Source organism: Leptonotus elevatus, chromosome 16, assembly GCF_054856555.1.
Source record: "Leptonotus elevatus isolate MCC_2025b chromosome 16, RoL_Lele_1.0, whole genome shotgun sequence".
Lineage (NCBI taxonomy): Eukaryota > Metazoa > Chordata > Actinopteri > Syngnathiformes > Syngnathidae > Leptonotus > Leptonotus elevatus.
This window is the reverse complement of record NC_141254.1, coordinates 18,295,901-18,314,887: the sequence shown is the minus strand read 5'-3', so window position 1 is coordinate 18,314,887 and position 18,987 is coordinate 18,295,901. Positions and strand designations below refer to the sequence as shown.

At 41.6% G+C, this 18,987-nt stretch overlaps 1 protein-coding gene across 3 annotated transcripts in view; it reads right to left on the bottom strand.

The window, feature by feature from the left end:
• Positions 1 to 13,547, bottom strand: part of cadm2a (cell adhesion molecule 2a) — a 165,163-nt gene extending 151,616 nt beyond the window's left edge. For all 3 annotated transcript variants that reach the window (XM_086098058.1, XM_086098060.1, XM_086098059.1), the window contains exon 1: positions 13,183 to 13,547. In XM_086098058.1, coding sequence (XP_085954184.1) covers positions 13,183 to 13,243 — 61 coding nt within the window. In that variant the 5' untranslated portion in view covers positions 13,244 to 13,547. The remainder of the gene's footprint in view (positions 1 to 13,182) is intronic.
• Between the last annotated feature and the right edge of the window lie 5,440 nt (positions 13,548 to 18,987).

Sequence of the window (18,987 nt, the reverse complement as noted above, 5' to 3'; positions counted from 1 at the left end):
ACATTCACACACCGGTTGCTGGCTGCTGCCATGCAGGGCGCGACCAGGTCCACTGGGAGCAAATCGGGGTTCCATGTCTTGCTCAAGGACACTTCGACAAGGTCACCAGGGGTGAGGGATCGAACCCAAAACCTCACGGATGGGAGCCGACCGCTCTACCACTGAACCATGCCACCCCATACAATTTAAAAAACAAACACTTTTGCTGTATTCCTTTCATACATTATCATGGGGGTTCCACTATATTTTGAAAAAAAATGTGCAAAACACAGTTAGCTGTAATATCTATTGCAAGCTGCATCGGTGATTCAGAAAAGTATGATTGAGAAACTGTTACAATAATATTACTCAATATTGGACGTAAGGACCAAAGGCAGTTTGTGTGAAAGCTCATTAGATATCTCTAGAGCGGAATCTGTATGGATGTGCAGGATGTGAATCCTGCTGACAGTACATTTTTCCGACTTTTGTCATACATCTTCAATTTATTACTTGCTGCCATGTGCAATAAGCCACGGGGCACTTTATACTTTATACTTCATACTCTGTATTGAAGGAATCATATGCAGAAAATATCTACAATGAGTATTTCCATGCTCTCTCTGAGGATGCTAAATGAATTCATGGTTTACCAAAAGGCCGATAAATACAAATTAAATCTGTCAGGGCTACGCAAGTAGAGAATCTTCAGGCAAACAATCATAATCCTTTTGAGGTTAAAGGTGTTGAAAGGATTAGGTGGTGTGAAGGTTTTCTCCTTGGGTTGCCTTCTTAAAAATTGTCTAGACTAAGGCAAGATAAAATGAGAACCTACTGGAGTCCAAATGTATGGTTACACTTTAAATAAAGGTCAGGATTAAGATGACCTGTACGCTTAAAACAAGGATTTAGGACCATTGCTTAGTCCCACAGAGCATGCTAATAATTACAAGGCGAGTGCAACTGTTTTAGGTCTATCGCTGCGTAACATGTGTTAAGAGCTGGCATTAAAAAGTGACCACTGGTGTGAGGATTTGTACAAACAAGCTGCTGCGATTGAATTTGCTTTGAATATGTTGTCATTCGCAATGTTCCCTTTCCCCTACTTCTTGATCCATCCCAACGACAGAGTGGTGTGATAATTTTGCTCCATGGGTGCTTCTCAGGGGATTAGCACAGATTAGCATTAGCTGGTCCATTTGAACTGCATGGATATGTGTACTGTATAGCAGGCTAGCGGGAGTAGCTGTCACTAGGCAGCATATCTGTCTGTCTGTCTGTACAAATGACGCCACTGCAAAACGTTTGCTTTTAATGGTCTAAGCTCCTGTTACAAAACGTAGCTTGTAGCTTGTGCCCAATGGGAAATGCAGGTGTCAAAAGAGAAGATTAAATCTATCTAAATACTGTAAATGGAATGCTCCGAATTGTTTAATTGTACTCGTAAATGAAATATTCTTGAATGAACATGGTTCACCTTTTAACATAAAAGGGCCCACATTATAAATCTGAATCTAAAGAAATCCGACATGCTAACTTTTGTCATTATATCCCCCGAAAGAATGAGAATGTACTACAGCATACTAGGGCTGGGGGGGGGGGGGAATAAATCGGCTAACTCTGTTACGTAAACCCCAAAAATTGATCGACATAAAACTTTCTGGATTGTTACCAACCAGTACGGGATTGGACTCAAGTTACAAATGCATCACTCACTTTGGTCTCCATACACATTTGTTTAGACTAGAGGCTATTGGAGTGATGGCTTGAGTAATTGAGTACATTGCGAGATAGACGGTAATGATGAAGATAAAGAAGAAACTGTGCTTCTTCGTCCTAAAGATGAGAGTTGACGAAAAACAGAAAGCCTTCTGCTCTGTAATAAGAATGCATATGTTGTCTCTTAACAAGTCTGTCTGGTTATGATCCATATCACAATTCTTGTGCTACTCAACTGAAGCAAAGCAGGAGAGAAAAGCAAATATCTTTAAGATAAGCATCGAAATTAGTTGTAATTGGAGACCATTTAAACCCATAATAGCTTATTTGTTTCCTCAGCAGGAGGTTTCGGGTTGGAGAGTCATTTTGATTAGAAGTGGGGATGAGTTAGCTATAAAACTACTGAGCCGAACCCTGGTGAGACTCAGTAGTTTGTGTGTCTTGCTGTGTTCAAGCAGCATGCTAATATGCGAACAATTGACGGTGGGTTTACACAAATTTAAAGAAGCAAGATATATCATCATCCTTAACCTATTCGAAAGCATGGCAAGTCCTAAAATGAAATTGAGGCTTGGCCTGCCTTTTTACTTTTTACTACGGACGATTCATTTTGCACAAAACGTATTCGGGAGACGTGACTGCCAAATACAAAACAAGCCACGGGATCCAACACGGGCAGTAAGCACCGGGGGAGTGCACTACTTCAAATTAGGAGGAATCATGTTGAGGATCCTTATAATGGATTTGCAATGTGTCAAAAAAAGACAGATGGTGCAGAAGGGATGACATTTGGACACAGAGTATAACGTGGATGCTCCAAGGCACATTATGGAGGCGATTGCTCGCCAGAACTAAAGAGTCTCAGTTCATTTGTTTTGGTTTTTAAATGTTCTCACTTGACTCCACGCTCTACATGTTTGGCACACTACACTTTAACCTCACCGTTTCGATTTCCATCCTGAATAGTCAGATGTAAACATAGTAATCACTTTTTGTAGCGGACAAAATCAACTCGTTCAAACACAAAGAGACAAAGTGCTGAGAAAGCAGAGGTTCGTTCCTGAGCAACGCACATGAGTAAAGAGGTAGCGGGTAGCTAGCATTTAAACGGGGTCAGGTTGTTGACTTGTTTGTGTTCACGCGTCGTGTTTGGTTTGTGGTTACAGCAAACTCTGGTATGATTGCTGTGATGGTGTGTTGCAACGCCATCATCCGTACTCTGCCGAAAAATCTCGGCGAGGTGATCTCAGTCAACTTACCATTGAACTCTGGCGCGTTTTGCTGTGTAACATATCAGCTCAAGTGTGAACTCTGCCCAGACCAAAGATATGGAGCATAGTTAAAATAAAATAAAAAGGCAAAAAAAAACAAGGAAATCACCAATTTATAACAGTCCAAGTCAGAACCGCTGTCTCCCTGTGGCCTGCCTCCATTCACAAGTGTGTGGGCGTATGTTGGTACTTTGGTCCAGACCAAAGTACCAAACTAACTGAACACTGACTTGGTGAACATGGCATCAGTTCAGCATGTAAGCGGATGTGGTCTTCTCACATTATGAAGGAGGACGCGCTTGTGGAAGATGTCATCTTGAAGTGCACTTGGCTGTCTTATTCTCTCCGAGTGCTGTAAATGCTTGCTTCGATGCCAGCTCTGTGTTGAGAAAAGTAAAGCTGCCCAGCGGAGGGAGGTCCGCGTGGATAAAAATCTACTTCCTATAACTGATGTCATGTTAATCTCCTTTAGACTGTAAACTAATTGAGACTGAATGTATAGCTCCTCCGCAGGTTGCGGCCAAGTAGCGCACTCCATTATTGCATCAATTGCTTCAAGACAAAATGAATCAACAGTCCATTCATCAGCTTTGAACAAAACAGGGACAGGGTTCAAGTAGTACATTATTTTGCATACTTCGACTAGTAGCCCATCAAATATCCTCCCATGTCAAGTGAATACTGGAGAACAGCAATAGTGGGTGGTGATTGGTGGAAAACCTTTTCACTTTGATGAAATATCACACCCGTGTCTCACAAAATTAAATCCCTTAATTGCAGTCTGTAATTCTAAGTAGTAGACAAAGAGTCCCTAACTCATAGTAAACTAGTCCGAAACTCCAATGTTGGGCACTTTCCCACCGTTTAGGCTGAGCCATTGAAAAAATGGAGGACCAAGAGCGGAGCCGGGAGGGATAGGCTGAATCTGATTTGAACACATTATAACGGGATCATTTCATTACATTAACGTGTGCACAGAAATGTGCCACATGCAAAACAGAGCCTAATAGCTTTCGAAGGTTGAATTAAAAAATGGGTGGAGAGGGGGAAGGGAATAGCAGGGAGCTCCAGCTGTTGATTAGACAAGCGACTAGCAACTTACTTCAGGCTACAACAAAAAAAAACAAAAAAAAAAACACCACACCCACTCAACTACACACAGACACGGAAACACACACGCACACACACAGAAAGTCAATTAACATGAACATGTGTCTTAGGGGAATTATATTTCAATTAGCTTTTGCTACTTCCAGGCTAAAACAAGCGCAGATTGTGCCATGAATCCCACTTTTCAATTAGTATCATGCCATAACTCCATTTTAATAATGTGTCGGAACTTGTTGGGCAATTAAGCTCTAAATCCCTATTTTGTAATATATTACGAGGGCCACAACATTTAGCGAGGGCTAACATATGCATATGCAATGACATTTGCATACATCACCAACACAGCTACTGTACATTCATTTAGAAGCAAATTTAAAGTAAAATAATATACATGACTGGATATCCATTGCCTCGCCGCCACGAGGGGGAAATCAGCGTCAGCGTAAAGATGGATGCTTCTCATTTTAGGAATTAGTTTGTTGAATTACAGCCGCGATTAGTAAAGATGAATATTGGCGCCGTGAGGTTGGGGAGGTGGTGGGAACCTTGGGATTATGTGCGGATTTGGCTTCATTTCCTGTTTAGACACTGAATGGATGCTCCCTTCAACAATTTAGACAATGAAGCACTAGAGAGGAGGAGAGGGGGAAAATTTGTGCCGTGCACATATTTATAGGCCTCGGAGTTTTAGTCGGAGAGAAAAGCCTGCTTCTTTTCCATTTTCTCTAACGTTCAGCATCCATGAATTTGCGATGAGCGCACTCTCCTCGCCACCTCAGGATGACTGAGAAGATGTGGACAAAACAGTAGCACCCTACAGTCCATTACATCCGAGCGAATGTAATTCCAAACAAAAGAGGATTTGTCCTGCGTCCCTCTCGCCGCCGTGTCTACAACCTGCAAAGTGTGCAGCTGCATTTATCGGCGCGTTGTGGCGCACACATAACATCAAGGCGCCGGCTGCCTGCGCAGCAATACGGGCCGAATTCATTTCTGTCAGGCGCCGACGCGGAGTCCCCAAACAATATTGGCGACGGGGCGGCAGAGCAAAAGGGAGGGAGGCAGGGCCACGTTGTGACCGTATCTTTATCCGGGCTCGAGAAAATGATTACTGTGACTTGGTGCGAGCGAGTCTCTCGACTGTGGCCCGCGGGGATTTGTATGAAAAGGAGCTGTCAGATGAAAGGGCACATAACATGAAAAGAACATTATCAAGGATAAGGCTTGTTAAGAAGGAGCGCGATACATGAACCTGGAGAGCACGTTGGGTTCAACTGCACGCTACATTAGCCCACTTCATTCGTTTGCTCCTTTGCAAGCGAGTTTGGGGAGGAAGAACATACAAAAATCCTCATAGGAGCTCGACGACTTACTTCCCTTTTCAATCTTCCTTAATCTTTATTTCTCTAAGCAGAAGACTGGAGTGTGAGATTAGCCACATGCTAATCCCCTCCAATTTGACGCTAATAGAGACATCACATGCGTGTTTACACCCAGACATGTTCACACGTCAAGAGACACAAAACGACTTTGTGTCCGTATGATTTATCAGCAAGGGGGCAAACCTCACTCTAACGGTTCTGAACTCCTATCTTGAGAAGGGCAATGCTGCAATCGCATATCTGAAGCCATGTTCTAATTCAATAGAATTCAAACTAGTCAATATTCAATCAACACCAAAAAATGGACAGAAATCTTAAAAATCTTCAATCCCAAAAACACTGAAGGCTGGCTTTCAGTTTCGTCGGTCCCCTATTTTGTATTTGTCCGTGGCTTGTTGACTATTTTGGAGTCCCCACTTAACAAGATTCCCAGGCAGGCAGCCATGTATCAGTCGCTAGTTTGAGCATAATATAGTGCTTAACCTTATGTATGATTTCTTATTAGTTCATTTTTAGAATACCAGCAAAATGTGACAATGGTAACAAAAGTCACTTGTACATTAAAGTTAAGATGAATCCCATCCAATTAGCGTGTTGGTTTATATAAGAAGAACAGGATTGTTTACAATAAAATAAACAAAGCTTGCTCCCTATTGGGGCTGAAAACTCACTGCTTCATTACCGTCTTCTCTCACACACTTTAACTGAAGAATATGAGGCAGAGCTGCACTGCCAATTTGGAAAGGAAATAAGCCACAATATATTCCAGACAAAGATGTTTTTTCCTGGTGAATTTCAATCACGAATAACATGCATTCGCAGCCAGGGAGGCATTAGTACACAGCATAAGCAATCTCGTCACTGTGCTTTAGTAATATACAATTAATCAGACTTAAATGATTTGCTGAAAAATGCAGCATGCTGTTTGAATGTAAGCCCGACAACCTAATTGGATGTTTGATGACGAGCATGCTTCTATTGTACTGTGATTACCATAACCAGCCATGACGGAGCGTCATTGCCATCATACCACCAATTACTCCAGAGTCTTGTATTTGCAGGGAATACTTGCCAAGAAGCGCTGAAGCCCTCGGTATCGGAGTTCAGTGAACAAACTCGGGGATCATAACTGAAGAAGCATAACGGAAAACAGAGCCTTCCCATGTTTCCATTTTCTGAACTTACTATTTTGAGAAATTGCCCAAGTATTGACTTGTGTTCTGGATACCACTTAAGAAAATACGCGGCACTGAACTAAATTGAAGTTGCCGTGTCGTTGGTAGCTTAGAGGCACACTCATGGCTAACTTTCATGTAGATTGCACTAGCCTTGAAGAGGATAAGTACAGAGATGGATGGATGGATGGATGGATGGATGGATGGATGGATGGATGGATGGATGGATGGATGGATGGATGGATGGATGGGGCACCGGCTGACTGACATCCAGTAATTACTATTCGTCATTCGCTGACACAGGAAGTAAATCAAATTGAAAATATCGGTTATTGGCCTCCTTGACTACTAATAATCGGCATCGGTATCAACCCTGAAAAAACGTATCAGTCTAACTCTAGTGTAAACTACATTTGCCCATCCACTATATACATACCTACTCAGTCTAACCTTTCACTATGGCGGCTGACAGGGCAATCAGTTGGCGAACCCAAATACAGTGGACGCCACAGAATGTCGGTAGCTGCAGTAATTAAGGGGGTGCGCGGATCACAATTTCCCGGCCGATCACCGATCTTTTAAACAGTCTGACCTGCCGATTGTGATTTTTGCCGATCCCGATTTTTTTCATAACAAGCAGCATACGCTTTCAGTGTCGCAATCTTTTTTTATTGGAAAATATCTGTGAAATAATACAAACGTGTTGTTTTAACTGCACATAAAGTAGTTTTCTTAAATAAAAATAAAAAACCTATTAGTCATCTCAGCAAAGGAGCACGACTGACTTTTTCAGACCTTTAAGGAGGGAGATCAGTTTATTTTTAATGGATCGGCCGATCACCGATCCCACGAAATTAAGGAAATCGGGGACGATGAATCGATCGATCGATCGATCGGTGCGCCCCTAATAGTAATCTCTCAGAACTGTGATATATGGGAGTTCACTGTAAATAAATATCCTAAATCAGGACGTGTCAATTGAGGTGTGCCCTCACCTCAGTATCATGCCAACGTCAACCCGGTGACACCGCCTTTAACAAAGACTCAATGTTCACATTGAGGCTGTTGGCCCTTGTTGGTTCCAGCCGTGTGAAAGGAAACCTAAGCAAAGATAAACTCGTCAACTGAGGAGAGAGAGAGAATCGACCACAGGTGTGAAATTGCACAGCACTTCTGCCCTGGTAGCATTTCTGCTGTGCCAGGAAGAGCTTGTAGCTTCTGAATCCTACCACAATCCCTTGCAGCCACTTCCTCCTCTCTGTTTCAACTTTTTTAACACCTGGACTAACAAAAAGACGGGCTTTGATCAGGGGGGGAAATCCTTTGGCAGAGCAGCAGTGAATCCACAGTGGGGCTCTGTGCATGCGTGCGCGCGCCGCCGCCGCCGCCGCAGCGGTCCGGCGCTGCTCCGCCGACGATTCCAAGCTTTGAGGCTTTATGGCATCAACACAAGGTACAGAGCACCTTATATGCTGTACCTGTCACAGCACGGCCGTGATAACGGATGCACAAGTGGGAGGGGAAGAGAGAGAGAGAGTTGTTTCTGCCATGTAATCAGTGGCTCTGCAAACACACAAACACACACACACACACACACACAAGGCCGCTTGTTATCAGAAGCTTTCCCACGCTGCCGCTGCAAAGCGCCAGCGCCAGGACCGGCGGACGAGAGCGAGGGAGGAATGGACGAAGGCGCAGAGGGATGGAGGGTCAGCCTTCAGCAGCTTAAGACTCGCTGAGGGGATAAACATGCCTCGGCGGGGGCTCCGACGCCAAATAACGAGATCAGGGTTCGAAACAGACGGATTGGCGAGCATACGAGATAAACTACGAATCCAAAACAACGCGCAGAGTGCGGTCGTTGCACTCGCACCGTCGGGAGATTGCACATTCCTCCTCCACACAGCTCCGCTCCCCATATTGTTCTGACATCAGCTCGTCTTCCGCCGTTGCCCTCTGCTACGCCAGCCGCTCACAGCCCCGGGCTCTTGCGTAAGAGGCGCATTTGCATAACAGGCGCTTTTCTCCGGCTCGTGGGCACATGCCGGACGAAAGCGCCAACGACAGCAACAATCCCCACACACCCCCCCCCCCCCCACACACACACAATTTTTTTTTATAAATACACATTTGCATTTCCACCTGCACAGATGTAATCTGTGGAAATCTCCACGCCAGCTGCCGTATGCGGCGGCGGCGGCGAGCTCGTATGTGACTTCAGTGATATCGACTCCATTCAGGAGGAGGCTGACCTGCCTGCTGCGTGCGACCTATACAATAATAGGCCTTGCGCTGGGAAATGACTGTTGAAATCAAGCAGCCTAGCATTATCCTCTTCACGGTTGCCGAGACCGTGTGACGCAGTCGTGCGAGCGTGTGCGTGTGTGCGTGCGCCGGCATCATATGAAAAAAAGACCGACGTGCACTCTGCTCTCAATTGCTTCGGTCTTCCCGAAGCTAATGCTATGCAAACACAGCACACATTTCGCAGGATTAGATGTAAACACACACACACACACAGTCTACTGAACATAATGTGTGCTGCCCTTTGGGGATCTTAAAGATTAATATAGAATCAAATAGGAAACACCTCGGGCGTGCAATACATACTTAACAAAAGGGTTGGTCAACCTATGGCTTGTAGGCCATAAATGGTCCACAATAGCATTAAGAGCTGGCCTACTATAAAATTACTTTTTTTTTTTTTTTTTAAACAAGTACAACTGTTATTCTGGTGTACTTAGTATGGCACTTTGAATTTACAAATATTAAAAATACACCTGATGGGGAAAAAGGTCCCACTTCCATGTTTAACGATCACAAAGTGAGCAAGGCCTTAACCTCCTACGGAAACCAGCTCATGAATAAATAATCATCAGATTTCATTTATTTAACAGACTACAACAGTGGAGAGGTATTTGCCATAATGGTGAGGGAATCACAAATTAATTTATCAGACCCTATTGTCAACACATTTTGCAGTATCATGATACATCGCGTCATGAAGTATAGGAAGAAGATCGAATATGATGAAGGGAATACGTGGGCAAACCAAATCCAAATACCGTAGTCTTAAAATAGCATCACCAGCCACAAAGTCAACAAATTGGTTCTCATCATACAGTGACAGTACCAGTATTGGATATCTGCACATCGATACTGGAATATAAGAAATATGCAATATTTTGGCATCACCGTCACGCTTGTGTTTTTAAATCTATTGCTTTCTCACTGGCCACTGTGGTCAAAAAAACTGTCTGAAGGCCCTCAGACCTGCCATCATAATTGCAATCATTCTGATATTTTACAACCGATATGTAAAATATGGAAAGCTGCTGTCACAATCCATAATATGGAGAAAGCCTACAATTGGGGGTGTTTACCCCTCCCACACACTTTTAAGACATCTAAACACAAAACATTAACTATACAGAAAATAAAGTGGTGTCAGTGCCTTTAACTCAATCACTGGCAGCCATTTTGACTGAAGCAACCCCCTTCGCTCCCGGCTGTTTTACTGGATTAAAATTAATTAAATTTTGACTGATTTTGCAAGGCCCACAGAATATTGTGTTCTATTGCTATAAAACCATGGAACCTTCCAAAAGAAAGATTTGAGTCAGGGGAAAAAAAATATAGAATAGGATATAGCTAAGTTTCATCATGATTCACAAATCTGTTTATAACAGTGGGGGGGAAAGCCTTTTTTGCAACATTGCGCTGATGGATCTCTTATACTCTGCTGCCACCTGCTGTTTTTTTGTAATTACTACCATCGCTTCACCTGTTCTCTGCAGTTGAGAGGCTGCATCAAAGCGCTAGCATAAAAAAAAAACATAAATGTATAAATACGCTTTTTGTGACCATAGCAATATTTAAAATAGAACGTTTTTTGTATACGTATTTGGGAGCAAATTAGTTCATAGGCAGCAAGTCGTACTGTGGTCGTCCACGACAATGCCACCCAGACTGAAATCAGACGCTAAGCGGTCGCAACATCTGACACCACATCCGAATGGGCGAGATTGTGGTGGTGATTTCAAAATAAAAACAGCAAGAGCATTTGGCGCTGTTGTATGTTCTAGTGAGGGGAAAAAAAACTTGAATAAGCCTGAAGTACACCTCGAAGCGGTCTCCAAATAGCTGCAGCTCACGGAGGAGCCTGAACTCCCTTTTTCTTGCTGCTGCTCATCGTCTCCGCCGCCTCCTCAGTAAAAGCCCGTCAAGTCAAGTTTATTTATATAGCCCTTAATCACAAGCCAGGGCTTTTTCTTTGTTAAGGTGACAAATACAGATTGCAAAAAAAAAAAAAAAACTCCTACTTCAAATCCAAACAACTGGGAAAAGGTACCAGGACACTTCCAGTTCAGTCGCTTAGCAACCGGCGACAAAATATGGCAAACTTAAGATGGACCATCGTCATCCCTGTCCCCACCCCCACAGGTGAAAACTCCACAAGGTTCTGTTCTACAGCAAAAGCTATAAAACAGAAATGGAGGACATTTGTCCTATCAAGGAGCATGTCAGTCCACCAGGTCCGTAAGTATCATCAAATATGATGCAACAATCAAACAAAAGCTAACAATTATTCAGCAGCATTTCTTCTAAAGTGGGGTACAAACATACCGATAAACCGAACCGAGTTTGGCCCAATTCTCTGATGCCTTTAAAAGATTATCTTGAGTACTTCTTCTGTGTTGTGGGGTGTGTTAAAAGTGTATTTTTTCCCCCCTCTCCGTTCTGCTTAGAAAACGGACACAGGCCACATCTGAATCTGGTTTTTTTTGTGTGTTTTTTTATAAAACATGTTTTAATTTGCATCCCTTTATTCAAAAACAGGACATTATTCGAAATTGAATAAAAAATATAATTATGATTCTGTTACCGATTTGGTCCATAATAAGTTAGAAAATGATTCAAATGTATCTCATTGTTTACCAAAGTAAAAGCAACAACACAAAAGGTAATCAGCGTGTTTTCATTGGGGACTACAAAAAAATCTAAAAATATTTAATAGTGAAAAGAAAAATATCATTCATTGTGGGCCTCTTTACAATATACATATCGATACGGAGCCGTCAGAATCAATATTAATATTACGCATTCATTCATAAAGTTTCCCGTTGGTTGGTAAACCGGAAGTGCCACAAACATTAGAAGAACAAAAAAAAATTGCCATCCATCATAATGACAAAATCATTTAGATACACGTATGACAGTTTTCATAAAAATGTATGTAATGTCAAATATTTGGATACGTATTGCTTTAAAGCCTTGTAGGGATGCACGTGTATCGCGATACATATCACATCGTGACCCCTGAATCGCGATACGCATTGTATCGTGAGGTTGTTGCCAAAACCCAGAGGCTGAAATTCCAAGGATTTGGACAATTTAAAATGAAACCAGTTCGCTATAAGAATAATCAATTCTCGAAAATCACAATTGATTACTCCTATATTTGATTAATCGCTGCACCTCGACTATGAAATATTTAAAATAGCAAAAGAACACCAAGGTCAGAAATAGCTAATAAGGATGTGACCTGAAGCTCACACTGTCATCGGACAGAACGCGAGACCCAGCTAGTTGTAGTTACCAGTTAAGCTAACAATTTTTTCCCCATTTCTTCTTCTTTGTATTAACTGGCAGTCTAGCTGACCTGCAGCATTGTGCTGCCTCTCACAGGTCAGTCTTGGCACTACAACAGCCATCTGGTTTGGGGTATAAGACTCTGGATTGTTGGAGTTGATATGTTATGTGTTTGGTGTGCTGGGCTTGATGTCTTGTGTGCATCATGCACAAAAAGAGCAGCAAGCACCAAAAAAAATAAAAAAATAAAAAATAAAAAAACCACATCACGTGCGGGGCTTCTCATTTAAAACATCAGTATGCATGCATGCACCCCCGCTGTAGGCGTTTTAAACCATGTGACCTTGACCTCCAACCTCACTATACCTCCAAGTATTCAGTTCACACAGAACACAATATGGCGAAATGAGGGGTGGTGCACCTGTTCCTGCAACTCCACCCCCCCCCCACCCCCACCCACATAAAAGGCACCTCTAAACAAACAAAAACATACATCCGTTGATCAAAAATGCATCAGCTGCATCGCAGCAGTGACTCATCAGAAAGCTGCATGTCCACAAACACCCATTGAGGGATGGGGTGGGTGGAAGTTGGGGGTGGGGTGGGGTGGGGGGGCTGCATGGATCACGTTGAGGTGTGTCCGCCTCCCTTGTTCCTCTTCCTAGGCACGCGTTCATGTTTTTATTGCCACTGGCGGGAGATGCGGAGGAAGAAGAAGAAGAAGAAGAAGAAGAAGAAGAGGCGCCCTTGTGGTATATTTGAGAAACACCTTACTCATTCCTGGCCACTATAGTGAGAAGACCCCCAGGGTGCCCCCTCCTCACTTACACACACACACACACACACATGTACACGCATACAGAAAAGCGCTTGACCCTTCTTCGTCTCGCCCCTGTTAGCATGCAAGGTGCGCGCAAAACACACGCCGCCCAGAACTCGAAAACAAAAGCTTACCTTTAAGAAGAATCCCATAAACAGCGTAGAGGGTGAAGATGGCACGACTGTTGAGATTCATCCTGTCTTCTGGTTGTCTCGCACCTGGTGCTCGCTCGGTAGTTTGTCCGCCTCGTAGCTCCCCTCAACCGGACCCGCTCCGTTTCCAGGTACACTTTTTAACCGAGTCCTTGAAGTCGAGCGAGGTTTTAGAAAACGACCCCCAAAACTGCGCGGCTTTTTTTTTGTGGCGGTGGTTATGTTGCTTTGTTTACAGGAGCTGAGGCACAGCGGCGAGGTTCAGTTGTGGAGACAGTGAGCCTTCGCCGACCGACGACTGCCGTCCTCCGGTAAACTGAAGATGTACTGCTTGCTGCCTTGCCCCGCTCGCAGTGTGGAGCGGGAGGGAGTCGACCAAGTCCCGCCCACACGGCTGTGATTGACGTGAGCTTTTAGCCAATCGGCAAGAGGGAGAAGGGGGCTGCGAGGGAGGGGCTCCGAGCCCGACACTCCGCTGTAAACAATTAAAATGACACATTTTTTTTCAAGAGCTTCTATTTTTGTTTTAAATATGTCGGGAAAAAATATGGAGGACCATTTTTATTTTTGTATTTATTTTTACTTTTTTAAAATATGTTTTTGCTGTTGATTTTATTTCCATTTATATATATATTTTTTTAATCTAATTTGTCAATTATATTTTTAATATCCGTATTTATTTTTGCATTTTTTTTGTCCTCCATAAAAAAAATACTGTAATGTCTCCCTAAAATTCAAAACAAGGGTTTATTTTTTAAATATGTTTTTGCTGTTGATTTTATTTCCATTTATATATATTTTTTTTAATCTAATTTGTCAATTATATTTTTAATATCCGTATTTATTTTTGCATTTTTTTTGTCCTCCATAAAAAAAATACTGTAATGTCTCCCTAAAATTCAAAACAAGGGTTTATTTTTTAAATATGTTTTTGCTGTTGATTTTATTTCCATTTATATATATATTTTTTAATCTAATTTGTCAATTATATTTTTAATATCCGTATTTATTTTTGCATTTTTTTTGTCCTCCATAAAAAAAATACTGTAATGTCTCCCTAAAATTCAAAACAAGGGTTTATTTTTTAAATATGTTTTTGCTGTTGATTTTATTTCCATTTATATATATATTTTTTAATCTAATTTGTCAATTATATTTTTAATATCCGTATTTATTTTTGCATTTTTTTTGTCCTCCATAAAAAAAATACTGTAATGTCTCCCTAAAATTCAAAACAAGGGTTTATTTTTTAAATATGTTTTTGCTGTTGATTTTATTTCCATTTATATATATATTTTTAATCTAATTTGTCAATTATATTTTTAATATCCGTATTTATTTTTGCATTTTTTTTGTCCTCCATAAAAAAATACTGTAATGTCTCCCTAAAATTCAAAACAAGGGTTTATCCAGCAACCAGCATCTATGAACTTAAACTATGATGAGGAAATAATATTTGATCGGGGCATTTTAAACCAATTTTAAAAACCTTAATATGTTCTACGTGGCCCCACTAATCCAAACATGGCATGTTTAATATTCTGTTTGTGGAATAGGAATTTAAATGTAAATGTTCTGAGCTTACTGTACTGTGTATAGCACTTTCTACACCATATGGTGCTCATAGCGCTTTTCAACACATCACATTGACCCGTTCAAATTAATACACCAGTGCCAGGACTCACGAGCGGCAAAAGAAGATTCAGTGTCCAGCTCACTTCAACTTGGTCATCAGCGGTGAGGACCACAACCTTTGCGTTGGGAGACGGCCACTCTGACACTGAGCCATGCCGCCCTATATCCAACAAAAAAAAATTAAAACATGGAACTTTATTTAACCGACTACAAAAAAAAATACAGAAAATGTTAATATAGACATTGTATACAACATAAACAACTTCATAGAACATGCCAGGGAGGTTACAAAGGATATAGAAGCGAAACAAAATAAAACCAACTATTGAAAAAGCAAGATACTTTATAAAATCAGAAAAAATTGACAGCTTTTGGACACGTACAAGTAGATAATGAGGAAAAATTACCTTTTATAAACACAAAAACTCAATGTAAGTTGGTGAGGGCGGCCATTTTGCCACTTGCTGGCAACTGTAAAAATGACATCACATTTGCTCAGTAACAACCAATCACGACTCAACTGTGATGTCATTTCCAGTCGACAGCAAGTGGCAAAATGGCCGCCCCGTGAGGTGGATAAACATGGGTGGGTTTTGCTGCTTCATTCACATTTTCAAATGTTGTTCAATTCCTTAATATTGCAATTAAATATTCCATCATTTTTTCAAGCTTCTCTCTTCTTCTTCTTCTTCTTTTTTCTTTAAAACAAACCCAAGCAATAAATGAATGGCATGAATCCGATGCGTGACTCACAATGCAGTACGACACAATTTTTTGCAGGATAAAAAAAACTTGCCACTAATTTGGCCACATTGGTATTCAACCCCTCGTCACCAGTGACCCTGTGGGGCTGTTGTCCGCCTCGGTGAATCCACCAGACAGGCGTCAGGAAAGCAGTTGGACGGCCGCGTTCTTTGCTCGCTCCTCGCCTCCGTGTTGTTTTTTTCACCTGTGTGATTGAGCGTTAAAGTGAGACTTTTGTGTCTTTTTTTTGACACGGAGAAAGAACACTGACTGACAAACAGGACGAGGCTGCTTTGCTACGGTTTACGAAAAACTCACCTGTTGTCAGGACCACTCAAGCAAATTAATGTCATTTTAATTTCTTTAAATGTATTTTTAATGCACTACTATGTGAGATGGAGATTTTTTGTTTTGGAGTATACATGAAGAATGAGCAGAGAATGCAAAACAGACCAACTAACTCATACGCTCGGTGACTACGTTGATCTCAACTCTTCCGGTTCAAGGACTGTAATGGATTAATGGTGACAAGCAAACCGGCTTAGAAGATTTCCCGGCAAGAACAATTGTTGGGGGTGGAGAGGTGAGGTTGGGCGAGGATTGGAGTGGGCTAGCAAGCGAATGTATGGGCGAATGGGAGGTCAGGGGTTGTGAAGCAGTAAAGATCCCTTTGGAAAAAAAAACACTCTTAAGTCTTAAGAGGAAAAGGCCGCATAACACGGGAAGTGAAAGAACAGCGGGGGGCACGAGATTAGTATTACTAAAAAGATATATTTAGATATAAACATTTGCAGTGTTTATTTCCACTCGCCATACATACTGTATGAAGCCTTTGCCTTTAATTGCATCATTAGCTTGACTTGGAGATAGCCTGGAACAGAACCCTATGCATTATTTATCAAATTAGCTGCGCTCTTTTTGAAGTACCCCACAGACTGTACGGTATATACAATGATCACATCCCAGCTTCTTTTCAATCACACACAATTACAGCGACTTGACTGGTTTCTCTTTCATGTCAGGTCTATACAATGACAATCGCGAGTCGTAAAAAAAGAAATGCGAAACCATCGTATTGCACTTTCCTTGGTTCATGTAAAGAAGTCAATGTTGCTGTTTATTATTTGAACGTCTGTAAGGTGTCCTTGAGTGGCCTAAAAGTGAACATGTATTACCCGGATCATACTGTATATTATTATTATTATTATTATTATTATGTATTTTGACCTTATTTTAAAAGAAAAAAAAAAGGGTAATTTTCTCCACCAGGATGACAATTTTCTAAAGCCATTATTTATTTATTTTTCCCCATTGTTGTTATTGCGCCTGTCCTCCAGGGATGGCGCTACACCAGGGCTCGGGGGGCTTTAGCCCTCACAAAATTTTCCTTGATTTCCCATTGATGCGATTGTAGTACCTTTTTAAGAATCTTTCAAGATTTTCTTCCATCTTCTTATTAGCTAAAATGCTCCTATAATTGGTGATTATATAGTCAACAACTCCCTTGGAATTCACTTCACAGCCTTTGAATGCCTTTTCACTATTGGTTTTGCTAGTTACAAATTTTTGTTTTTTTTTTATCCTGGAGTAATGCAAAAATGTGTTAGTTCGATTTTTAGTCAGCACTTCTGCAAGGTTGCAATTCCTCCAAAATTCCCTGTACAGAAAGACAGGTTGAGACAAATGTCCCTCTGTTTGCTCAAATACATATGATCAAGTTCTTCCTGGTTTGACATGGATCCATCTATAACATTTTTCTGTATGAAAAAACTGCGCTTGGCCTTCTGATCTCTTGAATTTGGGTCACTTGGCATTACTGGGGAGGGCTGCGGCACACCTTGTAATGGCTCATTTCACACCCTCCGAATTGGTGTGTACCCTCACTAGGGGCATGGCAAAGAGGCTCGAGGTTGGGCTCCAAAAAGTGTTTTGGTTTCAGGATGGAAGCCAATGTGTGGACTGATACAAACAGCACATTGAGGTTTCCGCCTCACCTGGGATGGTCCTGGTGCTCCAGATGGCAAATAGACCAATTCCATGCCCCCCCCGTCCCATACTCACAGACATGAAGCGAACCCCCCCTCCCAAAGGTTCAAGTAACCACCACCTGCTCCTGGCTGAGACCATTGCTCATCGGTGCATCTAATTTGGGCTGACATTTTACCAAGCTGAGAGCGGCCCACCATGCTGCGATGGAACAGGGTAAGACACAACATGAATCGTTTCACCTTTTACACTCCACATTTTTTTTTCTCTTGCGTGCCTGTAGTAGTAGTTCTAAGCCTTGCAGAAAACAAATTGGGACCGGAATAAATTTCACACTTTGAAACAGTAGCGCTTTTTATTTACATTTTGCTCACATTAAGACAGTTGCAAGATTTGTATGTCTTTTATTTTTGGAACAGTATCAGCTACACAATAGAAAATAAGGTCTGGAGACACTATATTGTTAAATACAAATAAAATAAAAAGAGTAATAAGCACAGGACTTAGAATTGACCCCTGAGGGACACCCTTGGTAACAGGCACATAGTCTGACTGGACACCCCCATTAGTTTCACACATTGAGATCTATCAGACAGAGCTTAAGTATCAATACTCTGTTTTCTACAGACTTGTTGAATTTATAATTATTATTATTTTTAAATATGATCTTATTTTTATATATTTCATAGTTGCCTACCGTTTCTGGTAAACAGTAATCATTATCATTATTATGTATTAATTTTTAAATTTTTGCCGCCATCTTGACTAAGATATTGCATCTCAACCAGTATACAAAAATAAAAGACACTGATGTGGTCTATGTTCACTTTTGTTCAAATTTACCGAAATTACCATCAATAAGTGAATTGTACAAAGTTCAATATGGTGATATCTGCATAGAGGGGGGGGGGGGGGCGCAAAAACAAAAGAACGTATTTATGCAGTCTATTTCGGTATTACACTTCCTTCACACGTTGAATTGATGACATCTGGTGAAGCTAAGAAGTTTGCAAAGTGACATCTGGGCAAATATGCTTTTGTTGCCAAGATTTTGCAGGCGAGTGAATCCAGTGTGATGATGATCCTTTTTGTGCGTGCGTGCGCGCGTGTGCGTGCGTGCGCGCGTTGCTCTCCTGCTTCCCGTTTGGCAAAAGGCTCCAATCAAAGAAGCATCGTTAGCATTGCCAATGAGTCAAACTGTGATATGGAACGGATGAAAAGCATGAAATGACTGATTTCAAACCACAGCGAGTGCAGCAGGTGTTAGTTAAGTCCCCGCCATGCAGGCGCACATGACCGTCCATTAAAAAGATGCATTAAGTGCAGGCAGAAAATAAGCAACAAAATGAGTGCATTTTCTTCTGCAAAGATCAAGAAAAACAATGTGAAGAAAGGGATAGCCCACCAGCCCCAAAATGGATT